Raw genomic sequence first — 17,088 nt, 5'->3', positions numbered from 1 at the left:
AAATCTCCACTGCTCTAGCATTCTGTGAACCTGCAAACTTAAAACAACGTGGACGCCACCAAGGCTTCTGGCTTGTATCTTCCACTGCTGGTCCAGCCATGCCTGGGGCCAATTAAGGCAAGGCTGGAGCATCTGGGGTATGAGAAGCATCCTGAGGTGGCCCTGGGCGGCAAGCCCGTGGAGGGCACTGCAGGCCTATTACCCAGGACTCTTCTGTCTCCCTAGGCCTCTAGGGCTGTGATGGGGGGGAGAGCCTTGAAGATCTCTGAAATGCCTTCAAGGTCTTTTTTCTCTTCTCCTGATAATCCCTTTCTTCTGTACTAATCTCCTTAGCAAGCAGTTGCCAGGCTACACTGTTGATTTCCTTTGTTGAACTGACTTTCTCACTGTTTATGTGGCCAGGCTGAGAATTTTCCAATTGTTTGCCCTCTGCTTTCTTTTGACTTATAAATTCTGGCTCTGTGTTATGCCTTTTCTGCCATAACTCAGCATAGGCTGTGGCAAGGAGCCATGCAGCTTCCTGAATGTTTTGCTGCTTAGAAATTTCTTCTGCCAGATACCCTCGGTCAGCACCTTGAAGTTCCACATTCCATAAAACTTTCAGGCATGAACAGAATGCAACCAAGTTCCTCAAGTTCCTTGCCAGTTCACAGCAAGGGTGATCTTTGCCCCAGTTTCCAAAAAGCTTTCTTATTTCTATATGAGACCTTCCTAGAATGGTCTTTATAGTCCATATTTTTGATAGCATTCTGATCACCACCGTCTAACCAGTCTCTTAAGATGTTCTAAACTCTCCTCACCAGAATCTAGGCTTTTCTTAGTCTGTTCCTCCAAATTCTTCCAGCCTCTGCCAAAGCTGGAAGAATTTGGAGGAACTTCCACATTTTCAATTAGTTCTTATCAGTAACACTCCTCTTCTCTAGTACCAATTTTCTATATTAGTCCATTTCTGTTGTTTATAACAGAAATACCTGAAACTGGGTAATTTGTAAAGAAACGATATATATTGCTTACAGTTCAGAGGCTGGGAAATGCAAAGTCCAGGAAACGTTTATGGCGAGGGCCGCCTTGGTGGTGACTTCAGTGACATAGGATATCACACACTGCAAGAAAGGAAGTGGGGGGGTAGACACTCTCATGTGTTCTCCTTTTAAAACCAACAGAACCACACCCATGACCAACCTCCCCAGGGTTTTTAACATAATATTTATGTAAGGTATGAATGAATAGAAGTACATAAATAGGCTTATCTGTAACTTTTTTTCTAAACTTGTTATATTATTATTCTGATTTAGAGAAAAAAGACTAAAGGAGGGCTGGCTGATTGCTCAGTTGGTTAGCACAGAGTTAACAACACCAAGGTCAAGGGTTTGGATCCCTGTATAGTCCAGCCACCAAAAACAAGTAGTAGAGGAAGAAATGCTGTGTGGGGACTAGCTCCTGGCCTTGCAGCCCTGCCTTCATTACTGAGGTGGTTGCGCGTCTCTGTGATGATGCAAATGCAGAGGGTATGCCTGTGTCCTGTGCCCGTGGTTCATAGGTAGCTGGGGAACATCATCAAACAACAGTCCTGGGAAGTTGTTTTTCATCCCTGCTTTCCTCTGGTGGAAACAGAAATCCAAGGAATACCAGACATGCTCCTGCCCTAAAGGGAAAGGGCAGTGCACTAGTGGTCAGGAAGGCTCTGGCCCGATGGCTTTTGTGCAGAGCACACTGGATGTGCTCATGGCACTGGGAGTAACTGGGGGAGGGGTCCCTGCAGGGCTGCTGGGAGCCAGTGACAATGACTGGAAGAATTCTGAAGATGGGGTACCCCTGAGGTGTTTGGCTTGGTTTTTCTCTGGTCTTACCAGAGGGCACAGATGGCTGTGTTTCCTGCTGTTTATAAAGCTGATGTTATGCCCTGTTGGTTCCCACATATTTCTGCAGAGCCTTCACATGTAACCACTTCTAATGGCCTGGAAATGCCCCATTTTGAGAGTAGTGACTTTCCTGATCACACTCTGTGGTTGGATGTTCAGGCTGCACACCTGCTTTCTCACATTGCAGATCACTGTACGGTGGATGCCTCCTGCAAATACCCCCAGAAGCGGAGCTCCTGGGCCCTGTGGGGTGGATGGTCAGGGCCCAGAAGATCTTCTGCTCCTGCTCAGCCGTGTGCCCCTCTCTTTGATCCCAGGCAAAGAGGCCATGCTGCGGCAGAAGGATTACGAGACAGCCACCCTCTCGGAGATCAAGGCTCTGCTCAAGAAGCATGAGGCCTTCGAGAGTGACCTGGCCGCTCACCAGGACCGCGTGGAGCAGATCGCTGCCATCGCGCAGGAGCTCAAGTAGGCCCGTCCCCCGACCCCCACACTTTGGCAGCTGGTGAGGGGCTGGGCTCAGCTTTCTCAGCTGCTGTGGGAGGTGGGGGTGCAGCTGTGGAAGTGAGGGTGCCTGGGCAGGAAGGGAGTTGAGGCAGAAGATAACAAATGTCCCTCCTGATGGGGAATGAGTCTGTGACCACTCCCTTCCTGTTGCAGGCTTTCAGTCCTCGCCTGTAACTCATACAGGACCAGAGGATGACCAAGCCTGGTTTCTCGCTGGGCCTCGGTGGCTCCTTGCCATGAGAAATGGGGGTCAAGGCTGGCATCACCTCCAGCCTTCATTGGGGTTGGGACCGTTGGACAGGAGGACTGGCCTTCTTTGGTCACCTACCTGCTTGTCTCTTGAAAGATACAATCTCAAATGCTATATTTCTGAATGTTGAAATCCCCAAAATCAAAATCTCTAGAATCTAAAATCCTGAAAATCACAATAGTGAAAGATCAAAATCCCAAAAATAAAATTCTGGAAAGTAATTTAAAAAAATTATTTAAAGATGTTTATTTACATTTTTAAAAGGGGATTTATTTGAGAGACATAAAAACTTGACAGAACATAGGCCACTTTATCCAATAAAATAGGCAATTATAACATACATTTTTGCAAGCACACTCAAGTATACTAGCTACAGTTGTATGGATATAAGAGTTATGAGCAGACAAACTATTCATGGAGAAATAGGTGAAAAAGTGAAACGTATAAACGTATTTCATCACTATGGTTGGTAATTGTGTGCACCCAGCTTTATGACTGTGGTCATCTGAAACCTCAGTCTTTTGATGATGAGATCAAAAACCACGATGGGTCACGACCACATATCCAGTTGTCCAAAGAGCTGAGATCTTGAGGAATTTTATCTTTCACAAATGCAGACATACAGAAAAGACATCTCTTCTTTTATTGAGGAAGTTTCCACTATTTTACTTACATGCACAATGCTTACACTCAAATTCAGTGCCATGATAATGCACTTCTGTGGAGTTAAGTTTGCAAAAAATGCATAAGATGATTTAGAACTCAAAGTCTTTACATAATTTATACCTCCAGTATTGAAAATGATGCAAAAAAGAAGTATATTAGCATAGCAAATTGTAAAAAAGAATCTCAACAATTTAAAATAGTGGGGGGAAAAAACTTAAAATTGGATTTCAACATTTGGGGTGTTAATCTTTTGGGATTGTAAATTTCGAGATTTTAGATGTTAGGGTTTTTTTTCGTTGTTTGTTTGTTTTGTTTTATTTTGTTTTTAATTTAGAAGATGACCGGTAAGGGGATCTTAACCCTTAACTTGGTGGTGTCAGCACCACGCTCTCCCAAGTGAGCGAAGTGGCCATCCCTATATGGGATCTGAACCCGTGGCCTTGGTGTTATCAGCACCACACTCTCCCAAGTGAGCCACGGGCTGGCCCAAGATGTTAGGGATTTTTTAGAGATTTTGATTTTTCAGGATTTTGATCTTTGTGGATTTCAACATTTAGGATTATAGTGTTTGAGGTTGTATCTTTTGGAATTATGGCCCAAATCTGCCAAGGAGGTGGGGGTGGGAGGGGTGCTTGGAGGGTCTCATGAAGGGAGCACCCCTGGTTCTTCGGCACCACTGGTGCCACTGCTACCCCTAGCCCCAGGAAAAGGGAGAGCGGACCATAGATTTAACCTGGGTCATCTGACTTCCTTGTCTTCTCCCTCCCCAGTGAGCTGGACTATTACGACTCACCCAGTGTCAACGCCCGTTGCCAAAAGATCTGTGACCAGTGGGACAATCTGGGGGCCCTGACTCAGAAGCGGAGGGAGGCTCTGGAGGTGAGGAGTCCAGAGGGAGATGGAGGCCCGCATCTAGCAGCTTCTGTGTGTGCCCCTTCTTGCTTCTTGACTCTCTTAGCTTTGGGCTAAAGAACTCCATGGGTTCCCTGGACCTCCCTCACCCCTGGCCTAACTGGAAGATCCACTTTGGCATAGGATGTGGACTTTGCCCTGATAAAGATACCTCCTCTCTTGCCCTAACCGTGTTTGGTGCTCTTAACAGCCCAACCCCAGCTGCTTGGGAACTTTCCTGACTCTCTGGGGCCAGGCCAGATGATTCCAGTGCAAGGTGGTCCATATGCCCATCAGACCCAGTGCCCCAGGGAGAGCTTGTTCTTCCTGCCTGATTTAGTCTGTGCTTCTAGACCCGCGCCCCTGGGAGCTCACCAGGAGGATCTTGATTGAATGGGGGGTGATTGTGGCTGTCACTCTGCTTAACATCCCCACTCTGTTTGGCACTCCCAGAGGACAGAGAAACTGCTGGAGACCATTGACCAGCTGTACTTGGAGTATGCCAAGCGGGCTGCGCCCTTCAACAACTGGATGGAGGGGGCCATGGAAGACCTGCAGGACACCTTCATCGTGCACACCATCGAGGAGATCCAGGTGTGCCACGCACCCCTAGCCACCCATGGCCCACACTCTGCAGGTCACACTCCTGCAGGACTGCCCCTGTAGGCAGAGGATTGAGGAAGAGCAACCCATGGATTTTATAGATCTGAAGCCTTTGTATTTTGTTTATCTTGACTAGGTAATATATGCACATAGTATAAAATTCCAAAGATGAAACAGGTTTATGATAAGGTCTCCCTCCTACCCCTTACCCACCAGCCCCCCGTTCCCCTCCCCAGAAGCAGGCAGTGTGACCATACCATCTCTGCACACACAAGCAAATATTTGTATTTACATGTTCTTCTCCACACCCTTTTTTTTAAACACAAAAAGTAGCTTTTATTATATACTGTATCCTGAACCTTGATTTTTAGTTTAATATTTATCTTGGAGCTCACTTCATATCAATTAAGTGCTTCCTCGGTCTTTTATACAGCCACAGAGTATTCTATTTAAACGGTTTTACAAAGGGGCTGGCTTGTGGCGCACTTGGGAGAGTGTGGTGCTGACAACACGAAGTCAAAGGTTAAGATCCTCTTACTGGTCATCTTTAAAAAAAAATAAAAATAAAAGGTTTTACAAAGAAGGAAAAAAAAATTTTAAAAACCTAAATCAAACCAAAACAAAAAGAAATAAAAGCTTTGCAAAGAACTAAGGAAGCCAATGTTGGGGGAGGTCACCTGTGGACAGACTTCTGGGGCATCTCTTGTCCTTGATCTGACTGTGGGATAGTGAACATCCCAGGGTGCTTGCTGCCAATTTTCCCACCCCAAGAATGGAGCCGTTGCTTTGATGACTCTGCCTCTACCTACCTGTGGCCACCCCTGCCATCCCGGCTCTTTTGGCCCCAAGAATCTTTGATTCGATGCCTCCAGGTCCCCTTTGATCATCTTGTCCAGGGCAGGCCCCAGTCCCTCTGAGTGACTGTGCTCCTCCTGCATCCCCATCTCTGTCCAGGGACTGACCACAGCCCACGAGCAGTTCAAGGCCACCCTCCCTGATGCCGACAAGGAGCGCCTGGCCATCCTGGGCATCCACAACGAGGTGTCCAAGATTGTCCAGACCTATCATGTCAACATGGCAGGCACCAACCCCTACACGACCATCACGCCTCAGGAGATCAATGGCAAATGGGACCATGTGAGTCAAAGGGCTGGGCTGATGGCTGGGTTTTAAGTTTCACTGATTGATTTTCATCGATTTTATTTTTTTAATTGTCATGTAGTAAGCACTAATTATTTGTCCGGATAACAAATGACTGACTTTCTGGAGCAGGTTGATATCTTCACCCCTGTTCTGTTACTAACCAGTCCCTTTCCCTCATGGGTCCTCCATGTCCTCACCTGGCTAATGGAGCAGATGGCTGGCCCATCCCCAAAGTCCCATGGTTGTTCCCGCCCCAGGTGAGGCAGCTGGTGCCACGCAGGGACCAGGCTTTGACCGAGGAGCATGCCCGCCAGCAGCACAACGAGAGGCTGCGCAAGCAGTTTGGGGCTCAGGCCAACGTCATCGGGCCCTGGATCCAGACCAAGATGGAGGTGGGTGCTCACGGGGAGCAGAGCAGGGGGCTTCCCACCCTTCCCAGCACCGCCCAGCCAGCCAGGTTGCTGTCTGCTCCCGGGCAGGACCCATGAAGGATGGAGGTCTGAGCCCGTGCTAGGCCTGCTGTCCTACAGGGGGGTGTAGAGGCCTGTGCCAGGAAGGCCTCATGGCTTGGTCCCAGTGGGTGATCTGGGAGCAAAGACCAACACAGGACACTGTTAAGAAGCCACATGAAAGTCCCACAGGAGGATCAGCTCCTGGATTCCAACTCAGCTTAACCCTTTTGGCTTTCTTGTTGACCAGGCTTCCCTTCCTCCGTTACTCCCCCTCCTGAGCAATGGGCTTAGTCAGGTGGATGCTGTTCCCAGAAAGAGAACTGACCCCAGTTGAGCATAGAATTTTTTGCTGAGTTGTGTGAGCTGGATAGTGGGGTGCTATCAAAGACCTGGGGAGGGCCATTCTTTGGCCAGAGCATGGCCTTGGAGCTGCTTGAGGGCAGAGACCATGTCAAGTTCACTCTTGTGTCCCGCTCCCCCTCCACCTGCTCGCCCAGCATGTTGCACTTAGTAGACGCTCGGGAAGTATTTGCTGGGTTGAGTGGACAGAAGAGCTTTCACAAACAAGGTTTGTTTACGTGGATGACCGACAGACAGAGATGGGCAGTAGGCCCGGCCTGTGGGGATGGGTGGGATTTGGCTGGGCCGGGGCAAGCATCCTAGGAGGCAGGTCAGCAGGAGCATGGCCCGTGAGGAGGTAAGCCAGGTATGCCAAGGCTGCAGGCATCCTGGCTCAGTGGGCACGGGGCAGGTCTCTGAGGTGGACCATGGTTGGGAACAAGGCTTGGGAAGGGGATTTGAATGGCAATCAAAGGAGCGAACATTTGGGTTAGCAATTGACCCTGCATTGCCTTCCTGAGGCTGACAGGTACCTGAGAGACAGAAGGTATTTTGTCCAGTGATGATACTTGCTGTGTACCTTTATGATGCTGTTTCCATACCAAGGAGCATCCACACTGAATGTGTCTTAGTAATTACCAGTGACAGCCTTCCTAGGACTGGGATGGGAGCTGAGAATCATCCAAGGGGTTAACCAATGACCTTGGGAGCCCCAGTCCCCAACACATGGGCTCAGAGTGGGGTGGTCTGACAAAGTGCACCCTTCTGGATGAGCAGGAGATCGGGAGGATCTCCATTGAGATGCACGGGACCTTGGAGGACCAGCTCAACCACCTGCGGCAGTACGAGAAGAGCATTGTCAACTACAAGCCAAAGATTGACCAGCTGGAGGGCGACCACCAGCTCATCCAGGAGGCGCTCATCTTCGACAACAAGCACACCAACTATACCATGGAGGTGGGTGGGGCTGGCCTTGCTTCCCTGTTTCTCCTCCTGTTCTTCCTCTGGCTGGGTGGGGGTTCGGGGCATGGGTGGTTGCCCATCTTCCAAGGAAACTGGTTATAGTCAGCATTGGTGGTTCAGTGGTAGAATTCTCGCCTGCCAAGGAAACTGGTTATAGCTGGAGGATAAACTCTCACTTCTCTTCATCCCTGAAGCTCTGTGTCTTCAGTAACTTCTGAATTTCCCAAGGAACTTGTTGAGAATGCACATTCCTAGGCCACACCTCCAGAATTTGATTCAGTAGTTCTGGGGTGGAGCTCAGAAATCTCAGTTTTTAACAAGCACCCCCAGATGCTGATGAGTTGCAAACACTGGCTTAGGCCCATTTTCTAAATGACTACTTGTTTTGAGTGGGAAAGTGTGTATGTGTGTGTGCGTGTGTGTGGGTTGAAGGTTCAGGGAATCACCCAGCTCTTTGTCCTTTAATCTTTCCTACTACCAAATCTGCCCTCCCTCCTGACCTGACTCCCATTGGCAAGCCCTGGTCTCCTTGCTGTCCCAGGCAGAGGCCACCGCCCTGCCCCCTTTATCATCCAGGGTCCTCTGTCCTGGTGGGTTGTCCTTGCCCTGGTTCTTCTCCCTCTCGTGACACTGTGAACCCAGACAGAAGGCCAAGATTGACTGCGTTGGCCATTTTGGTGGTTGGGGGAGGAGTGGGTTGGGATGGCCTAGAGGCCATGCCTGGGGCTGCTTTGCTGACAGTCCCTTTGCCCGTCACCCCCAGCACATCCGTGTGGGCTGGGAGCAGCTGCTCACCACCATTGCCAGGACCATCAACGAGGTGGAGAACCAGATCCTGACTCGGGATGCCAAAGGCATCAGCCAGGAGCAGATGAATGAGTTCCGGGCCTCCTTTAACCACTTTGACCGGGTGAGGGCCCCACCCCTGCGCTTGCCTAGAGCAGCCCCACCTCTGCCCCAGGCCCTGGAGGGCACTGCCCAGGGTGTGGGCTGCCACGTGGGACACTTCTTGGGCAAGTGAGGAAAAGGGAGAGGGAGTCTTCCCTGACTCAGTATGACCCACAGGCCGGCCTTGGGAAGCCTGTCCCAGTGTCCCAGGAGCTTTCCTGCTTTCCTGGAGAGAGAGCTCATATTGTGGGTGGAGGGATGACCTGTGGCCCCTAACCCTTGCTGTCTTACCATGAAGAATCAACCCTCAAGTGAAGGCCACTGCCCCTGGCTGTAGGAACTGGCTCTCACCCCTGCCTCAGGGACAGAGGAGTAGAGGAGGGGGTGCCCTCACCCCCATCCAGGCGGCTTTGGGTACACTGCTGGGGACACCAGAATCTCCAGGCCTGGGTTCTCATCCCAGCTCCAGGACAGCCTGTGTTTTAAGTGGGCCGCCCCTTCCTGGGGCCCTGGGGCTTGGGGGCGGCCACAGGGGTGGGAGCATGCTGCCCACCGCCCCTGCCTGCTTCACTGCCCTCCAGGCACCCGGGTGGGAGAAGCCCTTAATGCCTGGGTGGGCTGGGGCACTTCTGGGGGAGCTTCTCACCCTCATGGCTCTTCGTGCTCCCCTCTGGCCCTGCTTCCTGGAGCAGGGCCATGTGTGCTGGGGAGAGGACACCCTCTGGAACCTTGTCTGTGTGTCTAACCGTGTGCACTTTTATTTTCCCTCCTCCCTGCCCCCTCCACTCCCATCCTGCCCACCGCATGCCTTTGTCCCCATGTCTCCCCACACACGCCACCCTCCACCGGGGCATGCCCCTCCCACGGCCTCCACCTCCCTGGCACCGCATGGCTGGCTGCCTGGCGCACCACGGCCCCAGGACCACTCCGGCACACTGGGCCCTGAGGAGTTCAAAGCCTGCCTCATCAGCTTGGGCTATGATATTGGCAACGACCCCCAGGTACTCGCCTCCTGCATGGAGCACGGCCAGGGGTGGCATCCGGGGCGAGGAATAACGCGTTTTTCCTTTTTCTCTTCTCTCTGTCTGGATCTCCCTGACCCCTTTCGTGTGGGCCGTGGGGCTCGTCCTCTCCTGCCGTCCCCACCTGCCCTGTGTCATGCTCCTCCTCCCTTCTCTCTACCCCCTGCCCTTTGCGTCTTCCTCTGTGGGAACCTACTCGGTGCCCGCCTTCCCCTCTCCTCGCCACTCTTCGTCCTGCACGTGGATTCTGCATCTCCCTGCCCCGGCTTCCTCCGTTCTGTGCCCACTTCCCTGGATGCATTTGCATCCGCTCCTGCTGTGCTCTCCTCCCCTTCTCGACCCCCAAACCATGCACCTCATCCTCCTCTGTGGCCGTCTGTGCCCTGTCTTCTGGCCCTGGGCCGCCCCTCCTCCTCCCACCTTTGTGCCCTCCTTGTGTCTCGTGCCACTGCCCCCACAGAAGAAGACAGGCATGATGGACACGGATGATTTCCGCGCCTGCCTTATCTCCATGGGTTACAACATGGTAACGTAAACCCCCTCTGCCGGGCCTCGGCCCTGCCTGGTGACGAGGCAGCCAGCCGGCTGCAGGCCCGCAGGCTAGGGGCTGCCTTCTCCAGAGCAGCCTCAAGTCTCTGGTCCTTGGGGAAGGTGGCACCCTGGACGCCGGGCCCAGCCATGGGGCCTGTGCGTGTCCAAGAGGCCTGGCCACCTTGGTCTCTGTGCCGGTTTATCTCCTGGTACTTGCTGTGGAAACGGGCCTTTTCACTCCTATGTGGATGGCCAGGCTTACCCCGAGGCTGGAAGGACCAGTGGTTTGGGAAATTCCGGGTTTGGGGTTGGCTTCCCTTCATCTCCCATGAGGTGTGGAAATTTAGATTTCTATCTCCACCCTGATGCCAGCTCCAGTCAGGTCTGCTGCAGCTCTGCCATTACCCCAGGCCCTCCCTAACTTTCTCAGCAGGGCAGGGGGCTTAGCTTCTCAGACCAGCAGTCAGATGACTACTGGGCCATGGTGCAAAGCACAGAGACAAGGGCAGGGGCTAGAACAGTGAACTTAGCAGTGATCCCTGCTCTGCCATCACCAGCTCGTGGCCTCAGATGAAGTGAGGGAGCCCTGCAGAACTGCTGTAGGGGATAAATGAAGTAACTTATGTAAGTGCTGTGTACGTGTCTGGCACATAGAAAATACAGTGTGGTGGGGACAGAACAGATTCTGGAGCCAGACTGCCCAAATTCAAATGCCAGCTCCACTCCTTCCTGGCTGTGTGACGTTCGGCAAGTTGCTTAGCCTGTCTGGGACTCAGATTTCACATCTGTATAATGGAAGTAATATACCTACTTCATATAGTTGTGGTAAGGATTAAATGAATTAAAACATACAAAGCACTCAGGGTAGTGCGTGGCATATGGTACGTGCTATGTAGGTGTTGGCCATTGTTGTCATTATAATTATTATCAGCATTATTATTTGTTCAAAGAACCCAGGCATTTGTAAGTGTGGTAAAAGACCCAGTTGAGCTAGGTCTCCACTGTAGTGTTGTGTCCCCATCATACCCTCAGGACAACCAAGGTTAGGTCAGGGGGCTCCTGAGCCTGCCTCTTCCAATCACAGGCTACTCTGAGCCCCCAGAGGCTTCAGGTCCTTATGAGATATTCCCAGCAGGCCATGCTGACAGGCCTGGGCATGGCTGTTCCCTCCAGGGAGAGGCAGAATTTGCCCGCATCATGAGCATCGTGGACCCCAATCGCCTGGGGGTAGTGACGTTCCAGGCCTTCATTGACTTCATGTCCCGAGAGACAGCTGACACAGATACGGCAGACCAAGTCATGGCTTCCTTCAAGATCTTGGCCGGGGACAAGGTGAGTCTGCTATGCATGGGCACCGTGCTGGGGCAGCAGGCATTGGCTGGACTCTTATCTGGAGGGGAGAAGGCTGGGACATGAGCACCTTCTTCCAACTGCCCCTTCTTCTGGGGTCCCATCAGACCTCTCATTGTGGCCCACCTCTACCCAATTCTACAGCACCTGGGCTCAGCCAAAGTTAGCTTCTGGGGATACCCTGCCAGGGACATTGCAGGCAGTGATGTTTGTGATGAAATGACAAGGGGTGGAGAGCAGTAGAGTGGATGAGGGTGAGTGAGCGGATGATGGAAAGTCCATCTGAGAACCTCTGGGACTTCACCCTTACGTCATCTTAGGCATAAGCATGGAAAGCAGGTGGAGGCAGAAGGAAGCATATCTCATTTTTCTATCCTGAACAGTGGTCCACTTTGGGTTTCCAAATCTCCCAAGTACCCTGCAGCGCCCTACCAGGCAGCAGAGAAGTGGGAGGGATGCAGTGTGGCTGCCTTCGTGGATATCAGAGGCCCAGTGCAGGTGTTGGCCATATGAGATGACCATTGGTGGACTCACATGTCACTCAGACCCACAACCATCTTAGCCCAGGGACCTAAAGGGATCTGTAGGAGCAACAGATCCTTCTAATATTATAGAAAAGACTCAAAGAGCATCCAGAGGAAATTGGGGGGCGGGATGCCTGTGGGCTGGGTTTCCTTCTGTAAAATTCATCCTTCCTTCAGAATGGAAAAGATTCAGTTACAAAAAGTGAAAGCCAACAGGGAGTACAGTATCTGAAATGTCTCAGTCCTCAAGAGTACTTCAAGAAGTTTGTGGAAAAATAGAATTAAAAGATAATGCGAATCTTTCCATGAGCATTTTGAAGTACCCACATATAAGGGAATAAAAGCTGAACCTACAAAGAGGTCACTGAAGTTCTGATTTAAGTTCAAGGACACCCTCATTACAGTCATAGCACCTTGCAGCTGGAAGGATCCTCAGAAACCATCTCGTTGAAGTGTGACTAGTTTTTAGAAAAGGAAAACTGAGGGCCAGAAAGGGACCTGGTCTCCTGACTTTGGGAGTGACCTGAGGGCAGCCCCACTCTCCCTCAAACTGGTTCCTAGGACACTCTGGCAGAGGTAGGGCATGGGGCTGGGTGTGGATCAGAGCCCCTGAGAGCTCCCTTGGACCCTTAAGCTCCTGAAAGAAGCAGCTTCCAAGTAGACCTATCATAGGTGAGTCTGGCGGGGGAGGGGTATCAGGAAGGCAGAGGCCCCTGCTGGGAGCTGGCTGTGGTGGGGCAGGTCCACATTTTTGCAACAGTTCTGGTTAAGATAACTCAGCCAGATTTTGGATGCCATCTGTAGCAGTGATGCCCAAACCTGGACGCTCATCTTAACCTGCTGAGGGCTCATTAAAACTAGCCTCTCTGGCCGAGGCCTTCAGAGAACCCAACTGAGTGGGTGTGGGGGCCCCCAGGAATCTATAAGTGTTCCAGCATGAGGTTACTGCAGACTAAAATGATACATGAGATTACAGGTGTCATTAGCACATCGAATTAGTGTGGAAAAAGGCTAAAGCAAGTGCTGAAGTGAAAACATGAGATAATTTAAAAAATACATATTGTATGTATATGTGCATAACAGACATCCGGAAATACTGGCAGGGGGTGAACATGGGGGACGGTACGGTGTACCTGGCATCACGAGGAGGTTTACGGCCGCTGCCTTTTACGGCCGTGTCGCCCCGCCTTATGGCCGTCGGGCTTTGCGGCTGCCCTGACCCCGCTCTCCCCGCAGAACTATATCACCGTGGACGAGCTACGCCGGGAGCTGCCGCCCGACCAGGCCGAGTACTGCATCGCGCGAATGGCTCCTTACACCGGCCCCGACGCCGTGCCCGGTGCTCTGGACTACATGTCCTTCTCTACAGCGCTGTACGGCGAGAGTGACCTCTAACCCGCCCGCCGGCCCTGCCGCCTTCCCCCCCGTACGCCGTGCGCGCCCCACCCTGCGCCTGCGCCGTCCCATCTCCCGCCCGGGGTTGGTTTCAGCTCAGCCTCTCACCAGGCGAGCTGGGGTCCACGTGGCATCGAGTCTCCCTTCCCGCAAAGTGACAGTTTACAAAGTTATTTTCTGCAAAAAAGAAAAAAAAAAAAGTTACGTTAAAAAAGTAAAAAACCAAAAAACTACATATTTTATTATAGAAAAAGTATTTTTTTCTCCACCAGACTTAAATGGAAAAGAGGAAAAATTAACTTTTTGCACCAACATGTTTTGTTTTGTTGTGACGTAGGGAAATAACCAAGCACAAAGTTATATGCCATCCTTTTTATTGATTTTTTTTTCCTTCTATCTGTTCCATCTGCTGTATTCATTTCTCCAATCTCATGTCCACCCTGGTGGGGGAGTGGGGGTAGGGGGTATTGTCAAAAGGCACATTGGTGCATGTGTGTTTGCTAGCTCACTTGTCCATGAAAATATTTTATGATATTAAAGAAAATCTTTTGAAATGGCTGTTTTTTAAGGAAGAAAATTTATGTGGTTTTTCATTTTTAAGTCCCCTCAGAGGTGTGACTAGCTTCTTTATCAACATGCAGTTTTTAAAAAGATTTTAATATTGCCTATAAAAAAAAATAGGACAAACTTGGAGAGCATGGACAGCTTTGATACTGCTTGGCTCAAACCATACTAAAACAACAGTGCTCCCACGAAAGCCCTTTGCTTGCTCCTGGCCTGCAGTTTTCTGAAAGTGTGGGGTCAAGGAGGTGTGGGGAATCTACCCACCCCTAAGAGGTTTTTGACACTGGTGTATTTAGTCTTCTTATACTTCAGCTTCCTCATTTTGAAAAAGAAAAGGTGATTTCCTTACTCTTCTCTCCCGTGAGTTGAAAATAAGGTCATGGATGTATGAACCACCTTCGGTTGTTCTCAGCATCAGACAGCTCTGTGGCATTTGTATTCTACCCCTCCCCCCCGCCCACTCCTTTATTTTTGATGCAGGGAACAGCTTGAGTTGTCTCAGCAAGAGTCATTCTACCCCTTGCTATTCAAAATGTCCTACAGATAGCAGCTGTCCAGCATCACCTGGCACCTTGTTGGAAATGCAGAATCTCAGGCCCCACCCCAGAATAGTGAGTGAGAATCGGCATTTTAACAGAATCCCCAAGGGATTTCTGTATAGTGATGTAGTTTCTCCCATTTTTTCTTCTGTTACTTCTCCCTGAGACTACCTTTTACTGAAAATGCATTTGTAAAGACTATCATGAACAGCACAGTGGCCTGCAGAAATGTAATTTAGCAACTGAAATGTTCAAGTTATGGCTGTGTTTAGGAATTAAAACTGTGGTGTAGGGGTTACAGGGAGTTGAGTGTGTGGGGTCAGACTGACAAGAGTTCAAATCCATGACTGTCCTTTCTAAAATGGGTCAACTGTGCACTACAGTTCCCTTATCTATCAAGTGGGGATAGTAGTGCTATTGTAAAATTAATGTTATAATATGGAGCTCATAGAACATTAGTATGTATAAATGTTAGCTGTGATCAATCTTAAGTTTCAAGGGATTCATTTGGTTGAGAGATGTCTTAAAAATCAACATGATGTTCCCTCAATGAATAGGACTAATACTAAATCATAACTTACTGGACTGGGACCAGAGATGACTGTCTTTGGTGTGAGGCCCTCATGTTTAGGGATTAGTTCAGTGAGTTTCGGGAACACCTATAGCCCTAGGAAAGAGGGACTAGGCAGGAGGGCTGCTGGGGAGGAAGGATATGGACAGAGATGTTGGCATTTGCTTTGGGAAACATTCCTATGGATTTTGCCACTGACTGGCAAGAAGTTCAGTAAATGCTCAATGTGGGTCTGCTGTGGCTGAGTCACGGTGGGGAAAACCATGTTACAAGGCTCGAACCTGGTCTCTAGAGGGTTGAAGTCTCTTGAGAGAATCTGACACACTTGTTTTAGCTATTTACATGCAAGTCTAAACAAGGGCAAAGGGGTATAGGAGTTTAGGAGAGGGTTTCTAAACCCAGGGTGCAGGCACTTTAATTTCCAGAGAGATGATCAATCAGCACCCTTATCAGTGCTCACTTTTGAAAATGTGTAAGTCATTTGAGCAAAAACATGTCTACCATGTTATTCCATAAATTAACTTTCAATCTGTTAAATGGGTAAAAAATTAAAAATCTAGGTTTTGAAGCTTTTAAGATCATAGAACACATTTTATTATATTGATAATGTAATTTTTTCTGTAAAAATAAAAACACGCTTGTTCTTTAATCATTTATACATTTAACAGATTAAATTCCCCCAAACAATTAATTAATCCTCTTTGCAAACTTCATTAAATTCCTTTAAACATTTTAAGCCATATTTACAAGTTTTAATAATTCAAACCTCTGACTCAGGCATATTCAAATCCAAGCAGCAAAGTCTTGCTCAGCACAAAGCAGTTGAAAATTTTAATAAATGTAGTAAATCAAGTTCCCTGAGCAGTCCAATGCCGTCTACCAACAATTTCCTTACACCTCCAAAATTAAATCACATGTAATTTCAACTGCACATTTCAGAGTAAAACCACAAGACGAGTATTTGCCAGCTTCTCTCATGTGTTTAAGCACTTTAATCCACAGGTTGTCATGATGCGTACAAAACTGCCGAACACAACTTAAAGTGTTAGTATTAAGAATCTGATTTACCTCATCTTCTTACTTATTTTTAAATAGGACATTAAAAGTCATTTACTACTTGTTGCTGGTTTTTTGGGTCAAAGGTTTAGGATATATATCATTTGGCGATTCTAAACCATGACACAAAATGAGGTGCTTACACACTTCCAGGGCAGTTCCATCCAAGGTACAGGTGGGCATTGTCTGTAATAGACATTGTCTCTGCTCTGGCACCAGGGGCCCTGGGCCCGTTCCTTTCATTTGGCTCTTGTTTTGTAACTCACTGCATCGTTCATCCCCTGGGCTTCCTTTGGATTTCACCCTTGACCAATTTTTTTAAAGTAACCTATTCCAGCTTGCTTTAAATGATGGGGTAGGTGCAATTCTCTACCCTGACCCAGGCAGCAATTAATTGTTGCTGCATCAGTAGGATAAATTCACTGCATCTCCTTTTTGTCTGTGTGGACTGTGCATTTTCTTTTGTATTTTTATCTACCTCTGACCATAACTCTCAAGAGACTTTGTTGACAGCCTCATGAAGGCCAGTCTGTGAAAACAGCTCCCTGCTCGCACTCTTTGGCCCGTCAGCCCCTTAGCCAAACGCTTGTGACTGCTTTGAGTACCAGACCTATCACAGCAGTGTGCTGTGTCCTGTCCCTTGGATGTGGGGTCAGTGCCCAAAAAGTGTAGTCACTTGGCCGAGTGAGTTACCAGGATTGGAATTAGATTTCCTGAGGTGGTGGGTCTATGCCAGGCCCTCTGGTGCGTCCATGGGTGGCAGAGTGGTGTTGGCTTCCTCTGAATCTAAGACTCTGAAGTCTGTGATGCAAGAATCACAGACTAGAGTCTGCGTTACGGTCACCGAGGGAAGAAATGTGACCTCTTTCAACATCAGCGCCTGGCAAGGCAGAAAGACTTGGGCTTGGCCCCGCTGCTCACTAGCGGAGTCCTCAGGGAAATGACCTCAAGTGGTGCTGATAACGCTACTTT

At 49.4% G+C, this 17,088-nt stretch overlaps 1 protein-coding gene across 3 annotated transcripts in view; it reads left to right on the top strand.

Annotated features, from left to right (window-relative positions):
* ACTN1 (actinin alpha 1) overlaps positions 1-13,939 on the top strand; it is a 94,659-nt gene extending 80,720 nt beyond the window's left edge. The window contains exons 12-22 of one of the 3 annotated variants that reach the window (XM_063092071.1): positions 2,180-2,330; positions 4,056-4,164; positions 4,630-4,770; positions 5,734-5,916; positions 6,180-6,314; positions 7,491-7,670; positions 8,440-8,586; positions 9,485-9,565; positions 10,047-10,112; positions 11,291-11,449; positions 13,228-13,939. In XM_063092071.1, coding sequence (XP_062948141.1) covers positions 2,180-2,330; positions 4,056-4,164; positions 4,630-4,770; positions 5,734-5,916; positions 6,180-6,314; positions 7,491-7,670; positions 8,440-8,586; positions 9,485-9,565; positions 10,047-10,112; positions 11,291-11,449; positions 13,228-13,386 — 1,511 coding nt within the window. In that variant the 3' untranslated portion in view covers positions 13,387-13,939. The remainder of the gene's footprint in view (positions 1-2,179; positions 2,331-4,055; positions 4,165-4,629; positions 4,771-5,733; positions 5,917-6,179; positions 6,315-7,490; positions 7,671-8,439; positions 8,587-9,484; positions 9,566-10,046; positions 10,113-11,290; positions 11,450-13,227) is intronic. The other 2 variants (XM_063092070.1, XM_063092069.1) reach the window with 2 other exon arrangements.
* Positions 13,940-17,088: the final 3,149 nt, after the last annotated feature.

This window comes from Cynocephalus volans, chromosome 3 (genome assembly GCF_027409185.1).
Source record: "Cynocephalus volans isolate mCynVol1 chromosome 3, mCynVol1.pri, whole genome shotgun sequence".
In the NCBI taxonomy this organism is placed as follows: domain Eukaryota; kingdom Metazoa; phylum Chordata; class Mammalia; order Dermoptera; family Cynocephalidae; genus Cynocephalus; species Cynocephalus volans.
The sequence above is the reverse complement of the archived record's forward strand: the minus strand, read 5'-3'. Positions and strand labels throughout refer to the sequence as shown.